Source organism: Pseudochaenichthys georgianus, chromosome 9, assembly GCF_902827115.2.
Source record: "Pseudochaenichthys georgianus chromosome 9, fPseGeo1.2, whole genome shotgun sequence".
Taxonomy (NCBI): domain Eukaryota; kingdom Metazoa; phylum Chordata; class Actinopteri; order Perciformes; family Channichthyidae; genus Pseudochaenichthys; species Pseudochaenichthys georgianus.
The window spans coordinates 20,963,790-20,981,032 of record NC_047511.1 but is presented as its reverse complement, the minus strand read 5'-3'; the positions used below and the strand labels follow the sequence as shown (position 1 = coordinate 20,981,032).

Below are 17,243 nucleotides of genomic sequence, written 5' to 3'. Positions count from 1 at the left end.
TGTGAACAATTTTGCTTCTGCTCTTTGCCACTCAGCCATTTTCCTCATGTTCAACTAGGACGGATACAGCTGTTTTTGGTCATAGAAACGTAATGCACCGGGTTGAAAGTCATAATTAATCATTCCGACCTTTCTATTTATTTTAATCTTTACCTAATCCACATACATGCTGCTGTGCCTGTGTAATGACATCATATGCACATGTCCTCCTTGTCATTGGACACTTCCCCTACTGAACCACTTTGTAACAGTATTTTTAAGATAGAAAACCTAATGCTCGAATTTGATTATGTTAACTTCAAAAGTTGGTTAATCCAACTGATACTGCTCTTCCTTACAGTATCTATAAACGCACCATTTACCTACTATCAACAAAAGACCCAACATCAAGTCGGGTCAAATTCTTGAAAGAGACCTCAAATGAAGATCAGTTACACATCTGACCTCAGAACTTCAAATCAGTCCAGTTTGCATCGACAGCATCTTCTTTAAACTCAATTGACAATTAACAAATGATCTCGCTTTTGGTCAAATATGTTTCAATGCAAAGTAGAAGCTTTCGTGTCAGACCCACAGTGTGGTCTGATTTGATAACAACAAGACGCACATTGTGTCTGCGAGGACAATATGATGTTTCGCTCTGAGACGTGCTCACATACTCTCTTTGCCTGTTGGTGGTCACAGGCACCTGGTAAATGTTTTATTGGGATGTTTTTGCATTTTGCTTGTTTTCTGTGATGTTCTTTGTATGCATACATCATAAATGCATAATGTATGATAAATTGGGCTCTCCATATGTACCAAAAACAGTTTGAACTCTGTGTAAAGATGACATTTATACACGCTGCATGCATAAAATGTTAATCAAAAGTTTCATAAGCCCGCCTGTACACAATTGTATACTGGAAAAATACTGGAATCTAAAAAATCTGTCTGCTTCAAATGGAAAGCCTCAGCAGCAACGGGTGATGATTATAAGGACTACTTTCCCATCAGCTGTCATTGCATGCACACTGTGAAATGGCCAGTCTAGACTTGACGTCATGTAACCGTTCAGACGTATACACACACACACACACATTTGCACACTCCTACACACACTTAATAGATTCCTCCCCGTGTCCCCGGAGGTGCCCTTCCCACCTAATCCCCATACCTGGCCTCAGCTGGGTAGCAAATGACTTCAAGAATGAAAGATCGCAAGATGCAAAATTATCAATTTCAACCAACCGGAAATATTGTATGATACTTTATTCCGATAAGTATAAAAAGCTCTCGTATAACCATATTACTGCTTGCTGAATAAAAAAAAGAATGTCCATTTCTGCACGCTGACAAGCTTAGAATATAAATGCAGAATTATTAAGTGGTATTTATTTAATGTCTGATTACATTTAACTAATTAAGTAAAGTTGAAATGCAGGTGTCTTGCTGCTTGGACAGAATCGTAAGTGGCTATGACTGAGCACATGATCATTTCCCATCTTCTTTAAGAACACACATACCAACATTTCTCCACTAATGTCTGCCATATTTCTAAACCAAGGTTGACGTACTCTGAGTGCACCAATAATACGCAATTGTTGTTTTGTTGGAGCTCTGAGCTGACGGCTGTGACAGAGGACAGACTCTATAGTGAGGGACCACACAGTTTGTCTTTAAGCGTGCACAGGTGTATGATTTATAAAAATAGTCTGACGTTCAGCTGTGGAAACCGGTTTATTTAGACTAAATATTTTCAGCATAAGCTTAGGCTGAACCTTGGGTTTAATTGACTTTCCCTTTCACCCAGCGACATTCCAGTTAGTGACACCTGCATGTTTAAAAAGAAATGCACATATGTAAAAACCCAGTTAGAAAACCAATTCCCTAAAGAACAAATGTAACCATTTATACAAGGTATTTCCTAATCCTTTACTCAATGTATGTGAACTGCTTCCGCCTTAAGAAGAGGTGGAGGAGGAAAACTAAAACAGAAACCAGAGGTGAAGATCAGAAAGAGAATAAATGAAAACAAGCGAGCAGGGACCTCAATTACAAATGCAAGAGTGACACAGATGTACAGTATAGGATGGTCTAAACCACGAGCGGAGCCATACATCACGTAAGCTGCTTTGTGGCTCTGGTTTAAAGGACAGATTGCGCTTATGACAATCTGTCCCAGTGAACTTGAGGCAGGGAGAGTTCAAAATGCATTACCAGGCTTAGCATCTATAAAAGTCACAGTCAACTGCTCTTACATGGGTTCAAAACCTGCACATTGTAATAACAGGGAGGAGAGCTGGCTGGGGTCACTATCTGCTCTCTGAGATCTCTCTGCGTGCCGTAACACTTTCTTTTCCCATGAGCCCTCTTCCTGAAGACTCAAATCACTTTTGCTTAATATAGGTTGAGCAATAATCAGGCTCCCCCTGCTAAGCAAACAGCAAGGACAAAATAAGTGCATCTAGAATATGTGAATACTTTGTTTTTTGTGTGCAACAATTGAATGTCTTTTAACTGCTGTACTTGCTCTACCATAGAATAGTTCATTTATAAGCATTGTTGCCTTAAATAGCCCCTCCAACCTCAGGCACTTCAAGTCACCTGCATACTGTAAGTAAGACTTGCTTTACATTTCTAACTGTAAAGGAAGAGTACCTCATTGACATTGAATGGGCTTTCCGGCGGGAGAGGAAGGAAGTACATGGGAAGTGCTTCGCTTCTCAACAAGCGCTTTTTCACTTGTTAGGGCAGAGTGAAGAGAACAAGCCACAAAGGTATTGTGGCAGCGGGGTGTGGTTAGGGCGCCGGCTGCTGGAGTGAGGGGAGTGGCTCGGCCGGAGGGGGCAGCTGATCAGAATCAGGTAATCAGTCACTGAATAAAAGCATGTGGTATCCTGGTTCTGGTCTGTCTTGCTGTAGGCTGGATCCTGGAAGGATGCAAAAGGACCCGTGAAGGAGCCCACATGGGCGACGTGTTTTGTGTTTGTTAAACAATAAACCCCCGTGTTACACCCAAACCCTGCTCCTCCCATCCCTCTTTGAACCCTGTGTGAGCGGAGAGGCTCACAGGTATGCATATAGGTGTTTGGGGTCAGGAGTACTGATTTCTGTGCGTCACATCATTGATGTGGTGAAAAACAACATATAACTATACTGGGCATGGTTGTTTGTTTTAAAGCCGAAAGGAAAGAAGAGAAATATTGTATACTGACAGAAACGGGAAGAGCTTAGAAAGTTACAAAGTGACCCCGGACAGGGGCTGGTGTAATCACAACATGAGGCTCACTATGAGAACTGACTGGTGGAACATTTAGCAAGAGCACACACTCTCCTGACTCCTCATTTACGTCAGTTGCATTCAGGTCACAACAAGGTTGCATGTCAACATTTCATAGAAAACCTAAATCTGATACTGGGCTCAAAATATAAGTAGTCAGTCAAAACAGCGAGTTCTTGTTTTTACCAACGCATCCACAACGAATGGCCAAATCAATCACACTAAAAATGCTCCCACTGTGTGTATTTACAAGAAAAGGAGCAGGGGAGCAAGATTCCAAGGAGGGGGGAAAGAGAAAAAGAGAACAGATTTCATCCTTGTCTGTGGTGGCAGCCGATACCAACTTATCTAAATCAAATGTGTCACCCGTGGAACCAGCGTTTTTCAAACCACAATAACCTCCCAGCAGACTGGCTTCGGACCAATCCAGAAAAACTCCTTTTGAAAACCCTCTAATGCGCTCTGTCCAAATTTGGTAGCACCCTCGTTGGTGGTCCCCCGGTGCCTCTCAGTGTGTGTGTGTGTGTGTGTGTGTGTGTGTGTGTGTGTGTGTGTGTGTGTGTGTGTGTGTGTGTGTGTGTGTGTGTGTGTGTCATCTTTTAGGATGGGTGGGTGAGGATGGGTGAGCCTTCAAAACACTCACTGCACCTGTCATGTGCCTATATATATATTTCAACTCTCAACAAAACAAAACATTTTCTTGTTGTTTGTAGGAGAACGGACAGCCCTGATTTATCCCTGTTCGAGGACTCCCTTTAAGGACTGGAAGCCTCTCATTGCATTTGTTCTGTTTATGTGTCTCCACCTCAAGTTCCCTCATCTGTGCTTATTAAACCGTTTCCTCGAGTGCTCTGCATTTCCAGGAATAAGAGGCAGCAGATTGTCCAGCCACTTCCAAAAACACTTACTGGTCTGACGTCTGTACAAAAAGGTGTGATGCTACCGGGTTGACAACAATCATGCTTCTGCCTCCTTGGTGTACACAGTTTTCAGTGTAAACAGTTAAAATCGAGAGATAGGATTGGATGTCAGAAAAAGTGTTATTATTTTTGAGCAAAACAGTTTCCTAACTGGTAGAAGATCAAAACACCCACCCACACAATGAGAGAAATAACTAATTAAATGAATCGTATCGAACACTAAAATAATGAGTGAACTCATGGGGTTGGCTATTTCGAAGGCATTTAAAAGTGTAATGAGTGAAAATGAAATGCGACGGAAACCAGGTAAATGATTACTCTTAATATGGATTCCATTTCATTATTTAAAATGAATGAAGATTTTTTAAATATCCTAATATTTGAGGCTGCCGAGAAACGGCAACTATTCTCTACTTTTAAATCAAAAGTTCAATCAGATCTAAAAAGGTGTATTGGTTTATGTTTTGTTTTTTTAATAGAGTTTCTTGTAATTGTCTTTGTTGGGTGTGCAACCAATGTCGGAAATGTCATGCTAGGTAACTATATTCCACCTAACACAGATTTACTCACAGACTCATGCTGTGACAGAAGTGAAAACATTTACAATTACATTTTGAAAGGCTAAAGCATGTCTTACCTCCGAGTTCTTTTACATTCAAGATGGCATTTGGAAATGGCACTGCCTTTATGCTGAAACCTGAGGGAGGAAAATAAAATCCATCATTGTAACGACATAACAGGGTGTATGCAGAAGTCCTGAAGTCAAATGTAAGACTTTTTAAGACCCTTTCCATACATTTTAAGATCTCATCGCCACTTTAACCGGTTACATTGGCGACTCACTTTACCTCGCATTTACTACATACAGTATTGATTGTCCTTCCTCCTTATCTTCCAACCAGTGCGACGCAAACTTGCATTTCCCCTTAACGATGTTGTTTAACAACCGGCGTAAACGCGCCTTCGCGCGCTATCAAGCAGTGAGCGTGCGATGTCCTGTTCAGATGACGACAAATCCAACGGGATGCCATAAATAAACTACACAGAATCACACTACACACCTACGCAATGATTACATTCAGGCAGACTGTAGAACACAACCTCTTTGGACAATTTATATACTTATTGAAAACAAGCTACAAAATGTAATACCTTGGAAAATGCCGTTTAATATTTTTTTTAATAGCCTTAATTTTCGCTAAATTGATTTATCCAAATACTTTTTAAGACCCTGCGGACACCCCGCATAAAGAACTTATGTGATATGTATGTGTGTATAAGTGTGTGTGCCAATTAACCTTTAGGAATGCTGGTTGGATTGCATTTTAAAATAGTGAGAAAAATAAAATTGAACTTATTTAAAACAGAAAACATATGAATCGTTCAGTTTCCCCAGGATATTTGGTGTACTTTTCCAAACCACCAGCTGGTGAACACACGGAGTATGACAACATATTTGTGTTGCAAAAAACAAAAGAGAATAACACTTTGTGGTCCGAGTTAGAAAACAGAAAAACAAAAAAAGCCAAACAGTGCTTTGTTCAACGTTGGAGTTAGAGGAAGATAGAGCTTATGTGTAAAGCGCTACTATAGTTTTGTGGTTGCATAGGGTGGGAAATAGTAAAGACACCCAAAGAAGGAAGAGATTTAATGTTGCTCAATATATGCTAAACTGTCTTGGTAGGAATTCCTTTCCTGGAAACGTTCACAAACAGGAGGAGAGATGGGAAAGACATGTCATTAGGATTTTTCAAACATCTGAATTAACTGCTAAATGTGGTTTTTAAGCAAATTACGACAGTGCAAAACCATGAAGTAAGTAGTGGGGGGAACCGCAGGAGACTTCCCCCTCATTGTTTATCCTGATGGTCCCTCTGTAGATGTTGGCAGACACAGACAGTGCTGACAGCTAAATCTCGTTTCAGAGAAGAGAGCTAAAATAATTCTACTCTTAAGTAAGTAATGGACATATTTCATTTATGAAGCCGTATTGAGCAGCAGACAGGTGTTCACTCCCTGGAACAACTCCCCGGCCACAGAGAGACACACACACTAGGGTTACAGGTAACACACTAGGGAATCACTTTATATTTAGCTGTTTCCTAGTCAAAGTGCAAAAGGACTAAATCTAAAACGGGACTTCTGCTCAGGCTCTAACCTGACTGCTGTCAAAGCCAGGGGAGGAGAAAGGAATGTCAGAGTCCTTGAGGGATTTCCTTGCGTTTATGGAAAGCAGAGTATTGACTATCAAGAAAATGATGTGCTAAGCCTGAAGCCTGCTCATCTGGACATACGCAACAGCAGCCTCTTGACTGCAAGAGAGAAGCAGAGTATTGGCTGGTGAGATACAGCAGAGCATTTCTGGCATGAGCACTGGGACTTTGGAAGACTCGCTGAAGACTTGCTTCCCCCTATTGGAGAGCTGTAATACCTTGATAGAATTATCTATCTATGATTATAATCCAGGGGACAGCATGTTCTTCAAACATGAAAGCAGTTCAGAAGCATGAAAAGCTTTCAAGAACACATCTGAGGGGAGTGCATGCTTCTATTTAAGTACACACATTATACTATGAAAAAAGGCCCTCTTTCTTCCTGTTCCGTGTTGTGTACAGACCTGTTGTGGGGACGATGCCGTCGCTGCCCTCACTACAGAGGCGTGAGAGCAGGCTGGTCTTTCCAGCACCTGTCAGGCCGATGCACACCACATCGTACTCTGGTCTTGGCGGCGGGGGTCCTTTACAGCACAGTGCCCGGAAACACTAAAACAAGACAAACAAAACAATGAATTCTTTAGAAAACAAAAACAAATGCATGTGCTGCCAATGGAGTGATTAGGTTCTGCACATGGAATCACAAAAAGTGAATGTTTGTCGAAAAAACTCTTGGGTCTTTGCAAGAACACTCATGTGCGGTACAGCTTCACACACTGAAGCACAAAACAACAAAGACTGTCACAATACAGCTCTGGTTTTTGAAACATTTTAAAGGTAACATGTCATGCTTTTACGGTTATTACCCGTCCCCTTGTGTGTTATGAAGGTTTGTATGCATGTAAACGGTGTGCAGAGTCAAAACCCTCAAAGTACACCCTGTAGCGAGTAAAACTCTAACACAGAAAATACCTCCCCAAAACGCCTCGTTGGAGATACGTCACTGTCCATTTGATTCTTCCGGGTACATCATGATGTCATGTAGTCCCCGGAACAAAATGGACCAATCCGTGGAGCCGTTACGTTACGTCCGCGGAGCTGTTACGTTAAGCCCCCGCTGATTGGTCCAAATTGACCAATGCTGATTTCTCCTCCCTGGCTGCAGGCTGATAACAGACAGTTGGGATCGCGGCGAAATTCTCTCTGCAGACCCATTCTCGCAGTGTTTATCAACCTTTTTCTTACTCAATCTCAAGCCACACTTATTGTTTATACTTCGGCTGTGACTTTGTGTGTGCTCAGCTGTGTTTCGCTGTGTATCGCTAAACAAGGAAACAACACCTCCACGGAGCTCAGCGCGATTCACAACATCCCGACTGGTCCTGACCAATCGGAGCACACTGGGCTCACAGGGAGGGGGGGGGGCAAGAGCTGCAACGAGCCGTTTAGTGGAGAGAGTGAATACACATACTTTACAGAGATGCTGTATGCGAAACCAATGTGAGTTTGGAAAATTGCACAGTATAAATCTATTCTAGTAGACCTCAACAATGGAATTATGATCAGTGGAAATGGCCATGACATGGGACCTTTAAGATCTTTAGATGAAGCAAAATGTAACAATATTTCAGAAAGACGAAAAAACTTTGTATTTTTGTATTTAAAAAGGGACTGAGTACCAACTAATAATACAACCCCACATGGTGGTACTTTTATGATATAATGTAATCATGTCATAAGTGATAAAAGTCTACATGAGAAAATGTGTGAAAGGTAATGGGAGAGTTTCGATGCATGCATTTAAGCACTGGTGCAACATGTTTTTGTGTGCATGCTGGACCCCGCCTGACCGGACCCTTGTGGCAGCCAGAGGCAGACCTGTTACTCCATGAATCACAGCCTGGGACTGAGGCCTGCTGTGAGACATTAGGGGGCAAATGCAGTGTGAACCGTGAATGAGATCACACACACACACACACACACACACACACACACACACACACACACACACACACACGCACGCACACACACACACACACGCACACACACACGCTCTTGTCAGGGGACGACCCTGTTCAACCCACTGTTACTCTGTTCAATTAAAGAGTCTGGCAGGAAGGAAAAACACATTCACAAGTGTACACCAACTGCTACGTCTGTGTGCACATTCTCCAGGTGTGCTTGTGCATGCCATTAAAACTTGGGGAGAAGCAGATATAAACAGATGAGAGGATAAACAAATATTCAGTGTCAATGTTCACGTATCTTTGGAAAATGTTCAAGATTTGTGTTTACTACAATAACTCCTGGAAATTTGGTTTTGGTTTTAACTGCAGCCCACTTGTAGCGTTTAGATTAATAGATTGAAATAGAAAATACTTTTTTCATCTGCCTAGCAGTGGTTGCTATGAGATGCCATTGCTTCTCTTTAATGGAGGGAAAGCAGCAAAGAGTTGCCGCCTCGATATTTCCGCACACTCCCAGACATCAGTGACCACCAGGGTCAGTTTTCAGAGCCGTGCCAAAACAGAGCTGCTGTTTGATGGAGATGTGGGGAATCTGCTTCAACAGAACCAGACGTTGGCTGAGCAACCCGACCCCCCCGACTTCTAGGTGAACCCCGCCAGTCTGCTCAAACAGGAAACATTCTCCTCTTCCAGAAAAACGGCAAGATCAGAAACATACGCGCGTCAGATGGAGGAACACGTGTAAAAACGTGGTTTGATGAGGTCATTCTATCCTCATTTTGGCTCTTTTCTCCTTGTCGCCTCTACCCCCCACCAACCATCCCTAAAGCTACATGTAAAGATTTCTGTAGAGGGGGAAGTCTGTCCTTCAGCTGTCAATCGCACAGACAGTTGATCCTTAAGAGGAAGCAAGGGGATGAGATGAAGACATGGAAGATCTGTAATAGATTTGAGATAGATTATTGTCTGTCCCTTAACATTTAATTATATTTAGACCGAGTGTGAACGAAATAAAAGTCAACGAAGAAGGTTAAGGCCTCATTAGCTGGTTGAGAGCATACAAACTAGACATCTCCCAGCACCTCTCCCTTCACGTACAGTGTGGAACAGCTACCTAAAGAGAATCCAGGGTCTGACCCCGGGGTCGCTGTGTACACAGTGTCCTGTGAGAGAGGAGAGAAGGGAGCTCCCACCTCTGGCCCTCCTTGACAGCACAAGATTGACGAGGAGAGCTTGGTCAAACGGCTCACAGGAGAAAAATAAATATGTCCAAAGGCCTTTGCCTACCTCGATACGTGCCTCTCCCCTTACAACCACACACTGGAGGATCAGAGTCAGTGTGCTGTGTCACTGAGAGCTCAGAGGAATCCATCCTGATGACTAGAACTCCATGAATCTCTAAGGCATCCAGACAAACAGCTGGGATTACAACTGGAAATTGAATTCAACATACACAGTCAACAGTTTCCTAAATGTTGTTTGACAGATTTACAGTATGTTCAGACAAGCTGGAAGCGAGTGAGATATATTACTCTCACACATACTGTTGCATAGAGCAACATGGAGGCTTATCAGCTGCAGCCACGTTTATTAAGGCATCTTTTCAATGACTATGAGGCTTCCTTTGCTTTTAAAGAGAGGGCAATCTTTAAGAAAAACAAATAAAACCTTACAGCTCCTTGCCAAACACTCTCCATAAAAAAAGTCTGCCATTCCTAGACTTTATTGATCGGCTGCCTCTTATAGGATTGGAGATGTTTTAGTTGTGCTTCCCTGCCGAGACATTACCTCACTGTTGTTGCAAAAGCTGATTAGCTAGGCTTTATGTAAATGAAAACACTGCCGAATATAAATATCACTGAAGACATAGCCAGGCTGCATTTCTTCAGATGAATGTCCCCTTAAAAGATGCATGACAGAAAGAAGGAAAAAAAGCCCCCCATGTCTCCAGTTTGAAAAAGACATCAAGACATTTAATGGGTGACATAACTTGGCCTCCTGGCAGCGGACCAGAGTTTAAGCAGAAGAGCAGAAGCCGCTGGCCTAACAGAAGTCTTTAGACGCTTGCATAAATGATGCTGGGGTGAAAAAGAAACAACTGGTAGGAAAGGTACATGAATACTGCAGTAGCTTTTTCTCCTGTGGTTTCATTTAAAGGAAGCTCAAAGTCATACGACATGCTGCAAGCAACACCACCATGCAACATGACCTCAAGTGACCAAATGTTGATTTGCATACGTTTAGGACATGATATGGATATGTGATAGGGCTGAACGATTAATCGATTTTAAATCGAAATCGCGATTTTAAATGATGCGATTATCAAATCGCAAAGCCTACGATTTTTTTTCACTTTTTTTTTTTTGTGTCCTTGTGTGTCAGTCATCCACACCAATCAGATGTGCTGTGCTCCACATGTACCAGCTATTGTTAACCAATCAGAAGTGGCCCATGATAGAAGGTGATAGACAGATTGATCCAATCACCTGCCAAGTATTTTTGAAAGTGCCTGCCCTTTCCAAATGTCTTCCAATGGAGCTTTCCTAGATGGTTTGGTGAAACGAACCATCTGAGACAGGTTAGTAATGCTCCATCACATGTTTTACATCTATTACAGGGTGAATCTTAAACTGAAGCTTGACTTTAAAGTAGACCTATCATGCTATATTTGAAAAATATATTGTAGGGCCATACCTATATAAAACATTTCTGTGAAGTTTTTTTTCAAAATACCAGATCACCCATTGTAGCCATGCCTCTTACTGCTCAAACCCCTCTTTTGAAGCCCTGTTAGAGAAACGCAGATTTTGGGTCCTTAGCTTGAAAAAAAATAAAGAAGAGGAGGCGTAGCTAATGCCTGATCAGAATTCTACCGGAGATAAAGTTAAATTTGGTTGTGATAAAACGCCATCCTGTTTCTGAAACAGTATGGATCTCAAATGCGTTTTCTCTTGCAGGTTTATCACAAGGTGAGCTCCTTTTTTTATTTCCCTGCTTTTTAAAAACACATGTGCTCTTCAGTACAGGTTAGCTCTGAGTGTTAGCGAGGCTTTTTAATGTAAACAAAGACGAGATTACGTCCAAAAAACGTCAGGCATTGTTTCCGATAGCAATTTTCTGTGGGTCCGCCTTCCGATTTCACGTCAGATCGGATGAAAATGTCACAGCAGATGGAAATCTGGATCAGCTTCGTTGTAGCACCGTTTTTAGAGATTTGGGTACGGAGGAAAAGAGAGAGGGTTGTATTTTCTGATGCTGCGTGAGTTCCCCGACGCACCGGGGACACATATTTATGTTGACTTTTAAGAAAAATCGAAATATTTGTCCGAAAAATCGCCATTAGATTTTTTTCCCAAAATCGTGCAGCCCTAATATGTGAACACACAAAAAGGGAAACAGGTCAATGTGCAGAGCTTCAAACAGGGATTCAGTTGGAGTTTAACATATTTTTAGATACATGTTTTGTCAATGAGTCTGAAAGCATTTCGTTTTAAATTGACGTAGTTGGACAGAACAGGAGCTGCACTCTTTTTCGAGAACCACTTAGTATTTTTAGACGTAATAAATGTGTGTTAGAGGGAAGCCACTACCACCACAGCAAACTACTTGTGTTTCACTCTCGTACTCTCTGGCTACTGTTGAGGCACCACAGGATAGGAAAACAGGCAGTGGCATTACAGCATGTTCTAAATAAAAGTACGCCAACAAGCTTCCAGTTTCTATGGTGTGGTTTACCGTTTTCTGTTTCAGATGTAATACTAAACATTGGGGCGTCATAGATACATGATGAAGTATACAAATATTCCTGCAGAGCATTTTTTATTTGAAATGCCTTGTCCGCAAAAGGATATGCTGCATGCAGGTTAATTTAGATGTGTTTGCCTAGGGACACATTTAAAACCAATGAGATGCACCAGTACTGTTTCTGAACAGTGTTTTAACATACAGTAGGTGTTCAGCATTAACTAATGATAATGCTCCAATAACACTTATTCCAATCCCTTGCTCAGAAAAGGTTCGTTTTTTTAGATCATTAGGATCATTTCATAGTATTGTGCTTATCCAAATGTTTGCCAAAAAAAATCGCCAAATGTAACATATTCCACCCTTTTTTATACACAATCGCTTTGGGGGATTGGTTATTAAACAATCAATTACAATGAATGTATATTAAATTAATACATTGATGACATTTCAGAGAAATACAGTAAGAAAGTGCCAATGGTTATCTCCATAGACTCTTTCACATGGTTGTCACACATGTTAACGCCTGTTAAGGCACTTTGAAGGAAACAATACTTTTTATATTGTGAACATGTTTTTTTTAGTGAGTTTGATGATAATCATTATTGCTGTTGAAAGCTCAAACAGGAAGGCGGGCACATAAGCCACACAAATCTCTGTGGGTCTTCAGTGTGTGGAAATCAGATCATCATCTTGTTAAAAAACATTAACTTCGCAAGACTTTTTAAAGTAATACATGGCAGTTATCTTGTTTATAGGAACTAAGTGCCACCTGGACAGGGCTTTGGCCTCACCTTGACCACATTTTGAACTTTCCCAAAAAAACATTGTTCATCTAATAACTAGGGCTAAAGTAAATCTGTTGCCAAGCTCTAGATATGCTAACTATAAAAGGTGCACTTTGGATAGCAGAAGCCTCAGACACACAAACCATGTGCACAACAACAACACAGAGGGGTCATGTCCTTGCTCAAAACGCCCGTGGCGCGGCACACTTCCTGGTGAAAGGTAGATTACACATCAACTGATATGCTTGATCTGTTTGCACTTGTCTCAGCAATGGTGTTAATGAGTATAATAATGCCTGTTAAAAAGGAAGTATCACATTCACCTCCTGGCATTTCCTATGGCGGGGCACACCAAATAAGCAAACCCTGACTTCCTCCTTGGCTGCCAATATACACAAGCTGGTCATCTTGATTTCCCAACAGTAGGGTTAGCATAGGAAAGAAGAGAGGAAGAGGAGAAAGGGGAAAGGACATCCGAGACACTTGCCTCTGGGAGTCAGAGCCACCGAAGACAGACGGACACGGGACATGGACAGGCAAGCAGGACGTTTTTATTTTTCCAGACCAAGTGTCGGGACAACACTTGTGTGCAGGGCTCACTCATGACCTTTGAAAATGACAGTCCTTTATATGGGCGTCCCGACGGAGGAGCGGCGCTAACAGATATGTGTGTAATACACACCGGCCACAGTCATAACACAGGCCTGCAAACCAGGGGTAGAGCAGAGGGTGGGAGCTGAGAAGGGCAAGGAGGGAGGCAGGGGAGAGGAGAGCAGGGAACAGGGGAGGGGTTGTGTGGGCAAAGGGGGGATGGAAGGGGCACATTCATTCATCCTCATTCATCTTCTCCCCCCTTCAGTTGTTGATGTTATTTGCCGCTTTGAAGCTGGATGGGGGGTGCACGGTGGGACACAGTATGGTTCAGTACAGTGAGGGAAGGGGGTGAGTGGGGCGCACTGCATACCATTCTCGTTAAGAGCTGGGAGAGACATGCTAGGCACACACGGCTGCTCACTGGACCCTTCCCATGCTAGGTTGTTATCCCGCCAACCACAGATGGGGTTGGCCTAGGTCTCCACCACACATCACCAAAACATCCAGCAGGCTTTATTCTGCAGAATAACACAGTTCAGACCAAGACGTGTGCTTGCTTGGGATGTTTTGATAACACCTCCTCCACCTGCCTTCTAACCACCTCTCGCCACAGGATGCAGGCACGATGAGAGGAACATTATTGCAAGATAAAGTCAACAACATGCAGATTTGGCAGTGAGCACCGTAATTCGCTTTTAACTATGGCTGCGGGTGACAAAACACAAGATTTACTGCACTTCAAAATTGATGGCCAACTAAGGACACTGAACAGGTGCCATTAATTACCCCCCGGATCAGAAATAGATCCCCGTACAAACACAGACACCTACACACACACACACACACACACACTAGACAGACATACACTGAAAGACTGCACTGGAACATTTGGGGGATACGCGTCACTCCCATTCCGTGCCTCGACAATGCACATCCAGTTGTGTGGAACAGGTTTGATGCCGTGAATGTTGAATATGTCCTCTGTTGGTTTTTACATCTTACAACACAATATCATAGAGACCTACCAGACTGAAATGACAGACATACAGCAATAATAAGATTGACCCTGTCTGCACCAGCTCGACATCACGCCCGGTGAAGTAGACCGTGTCTTACTTAAAACGACAAAACAACCCATTATGCCTGCGTGTCTGTGTGTGTACGGGGAGGCCCTGTTTTAAAGCTGATTTGCTTGTCACTGTTTAGCAGGCAACTCATCCCCGTATTCTGAAGAAACATCCTCACCCGGTCTCTCTCACTCTCTCGCTCTCTTTCTCCCCTATCAGCCCCACTACCCAATTCATTCATCCCACTTCTGTCTGTCTGGCCCTCGTTTCAGAGCTCGAACACTATTGTCCTGACGCTAAGGTGTCTGGACAAGGAGACGAGCTGGAACACACACACACACACACACACACACACACACACACACACACACACACACACACACACACACACACACACACACACACACACACACACACACACACACACACACACACACACACACACACACACACACACACACACACACACACACACACACACACACACACACACACACACACACACACACACACACACACACACACACACACACACACACACACAACCACACACACACACACACAAAAGCCAATGAGTGAAGTTAGAGCGCCCCCCAGCTTTCTGCTGGAACACACTGCATCCATTGCACTGCGAGGGAAGAAGCAATGCATTGCCGTTACTTAGTTACTGTAATCTCCTGATCTTATAGAAACAAAAAAAGAAAACATATTGTATGAATTAATTAAAATGTGCTAAATAACAGATAACATATTCTATTTCTGGTATACCAATGCTATTTATTTCTTGAGTGATCATTAACATAGCAGAGGATGGACATCTTGCCTGAACAGCAGAACATTTCCACAAGAAATCAGCTAGGTCACAGTGAACACAGTGTTCCAAAAACAAACTGCATAACAGCTGAGTACCAGCTGTTATTTTGGAACGGAGGTACAAGGTGGAGTTTCATCTGACGGACGTAGGTGATGTGACCAACTGACCGTCTGGAACGTAAAGTCCACTTTTTAAGAGACAACCAAGAGAGGTCTAGATCATGGGGCAAGATGTGTGAACAACAGACTGGAGCCCCCCAGCTTCCCCCTTTTCCCCCTTTCAGTAAGCTGCTCCAGTGTCGGCCTTCTCCTATCGGGCCTGACATGGAAGCTTGTGACCCTGTGTGGTTGAGAAGGAGGCCAGATCAAAGGCAGAGGAGCAGCCTTGGAAAAACATTTGAGCTGAGAATGGACGGGATATCTGTCAGGAAGCCTTTCCCACTGGGCTCACTAGTGCTAGGGCCCAGGGATCGGGTTACCGCCCAAACAACACCAACATGAAAGAGGGGGCGACGCTAATCCGTATACATGGGGCTCTCTGTCTGTCCTCCACTCGCACTCCAACACCAATAATGTATCCGTTCTTCCTCTGCTCCTTTCCCTCGACCACTCAATATCTGTGTCGCTAGGGCTGCACGATATTGACAAAAACTGACATTGCGATATTTTTTTCTCCTGCGATATATATTGTGTTTTTTTTTAACTATATTTAACCGGATGGAGGATTTTAGTCACGGACGTCTGGATCTTTACTGGTTGACTCATCATACCTTAAGACATGATCTAACATGTCATGATAATGCATGTTGCTTACCCTCAAATAAGGGGGTTCATCTGTGAATGAAGAAGAGAAGAACCTTTTTGCATCCAAAATAGTTCCAGATGGCAGATGTTGCTTTTCTTTTTGGAAGTAAATCTCCATTCTCGCCGGTATTGTCCTCCTGTGCTCGCTCATATTTTACCGGTGTTTTGATGGTCTGCAAACTAGCGGGGCGGGGCCTGCTGTGATCTGATCAAGAATGATTGTGATTGGTGGTTTGCTGTGCATGTCACTCACTCAAGTACCCCTGACATGAGAGCTGCGCAAGTTTTCCTTTTGTAGCAAGCAGCAAAATAATTGTAACATGACGTGTTTGAGTTAATTTACCTACTTAATATCGCACGTCCTAAAAAAAAAATTAAAGAAAGAATAAAATCGCACGTCCCTGCGATGTGAATATCGCGCAAGCGCATATCGCGGTTATTGCCATGACACGATATATTGTTCAGCCCCATGTGTCGCCCCAAACTATACCAACATAACACGCCTTTACTCCCCCCCCCCCCCCCCCCACCGGCTTCTATGCAACACGACCTCAACCTCATCCCCAACCCTTCACCCCAAAAACACTCAAGCTTCATCACAGAGGATTAACAGGAAACCCTGACACAACCCATTGTTAGGGAAGCAGAGGGGGCTTGGGTGGTTTTGCCACCCCAAGTGGATATTTGTTCCCCAGTTCTGAAATGTAAGGAAAAGGAGACTGGGGTATGGGCTTAGCCTTCATAAAAGCGTATGGCGTGCTCACACAACCACGCTCACAATTTCTCCACCCAGCAACGTGGCGGAGGCCTGGTGGTGGGTGAGTTGTTCAAAAGCAATAACCAGGGCCAAGAAATGAAGGATGGCAAAAAAAAGAGGATGGGACAGGGGAGGTTGCAGTTGTAGGAAAGGGAGTGGTCAGGGTGAGGATGGTGTATATGTGTATGGGTGTATTTGTGGGGCTGGGGGGTGGGGATTGGGCCCAGTGCTGTAAATCTTGTCTTCACTGACAGGAAGACTGTTGCGGACCATTACCATAAATCTGACAAACGCTAATTTGATGGGAGGCTGTATCTGTCTGGTCAGGGACCAGTCTAGACGCTCCTATGGAGGGGTCCTACAGTGTGGCCCTG

General features: G+C 43.2%; 1 protein-coding gene across 2 annotated transcripts in view; it reads right to left on the bottom strand.

The window, feature by feature from the left end:
* The window catches only part of LOC117451958 (ADP-ribosylation factor-like protein 15), a 108,548-nt gene that overhangs the window by 53,953 nt on the left and 37,352 nt on the right, over positions 1-17,243 (bottom strand). For both annotated transcript variants that reach the window (XM_034090343.2, XM_034090342.2), the window contains exons 2-3: positions 6,800-6,944; positions 4,820-4,879 (exon numbers count right to left, since the gene is read on the bottom strand). In XM_034090343.2, coding sequence (XP_033946234.1) covers positions 4,820-4,879; positions 6,800-6,944 — 205 coding nt within the window. The remainder of the gene's footprint in view (positions 1-4,819; positions 4,880-6,799; positions 6,945-17,243) is intronic.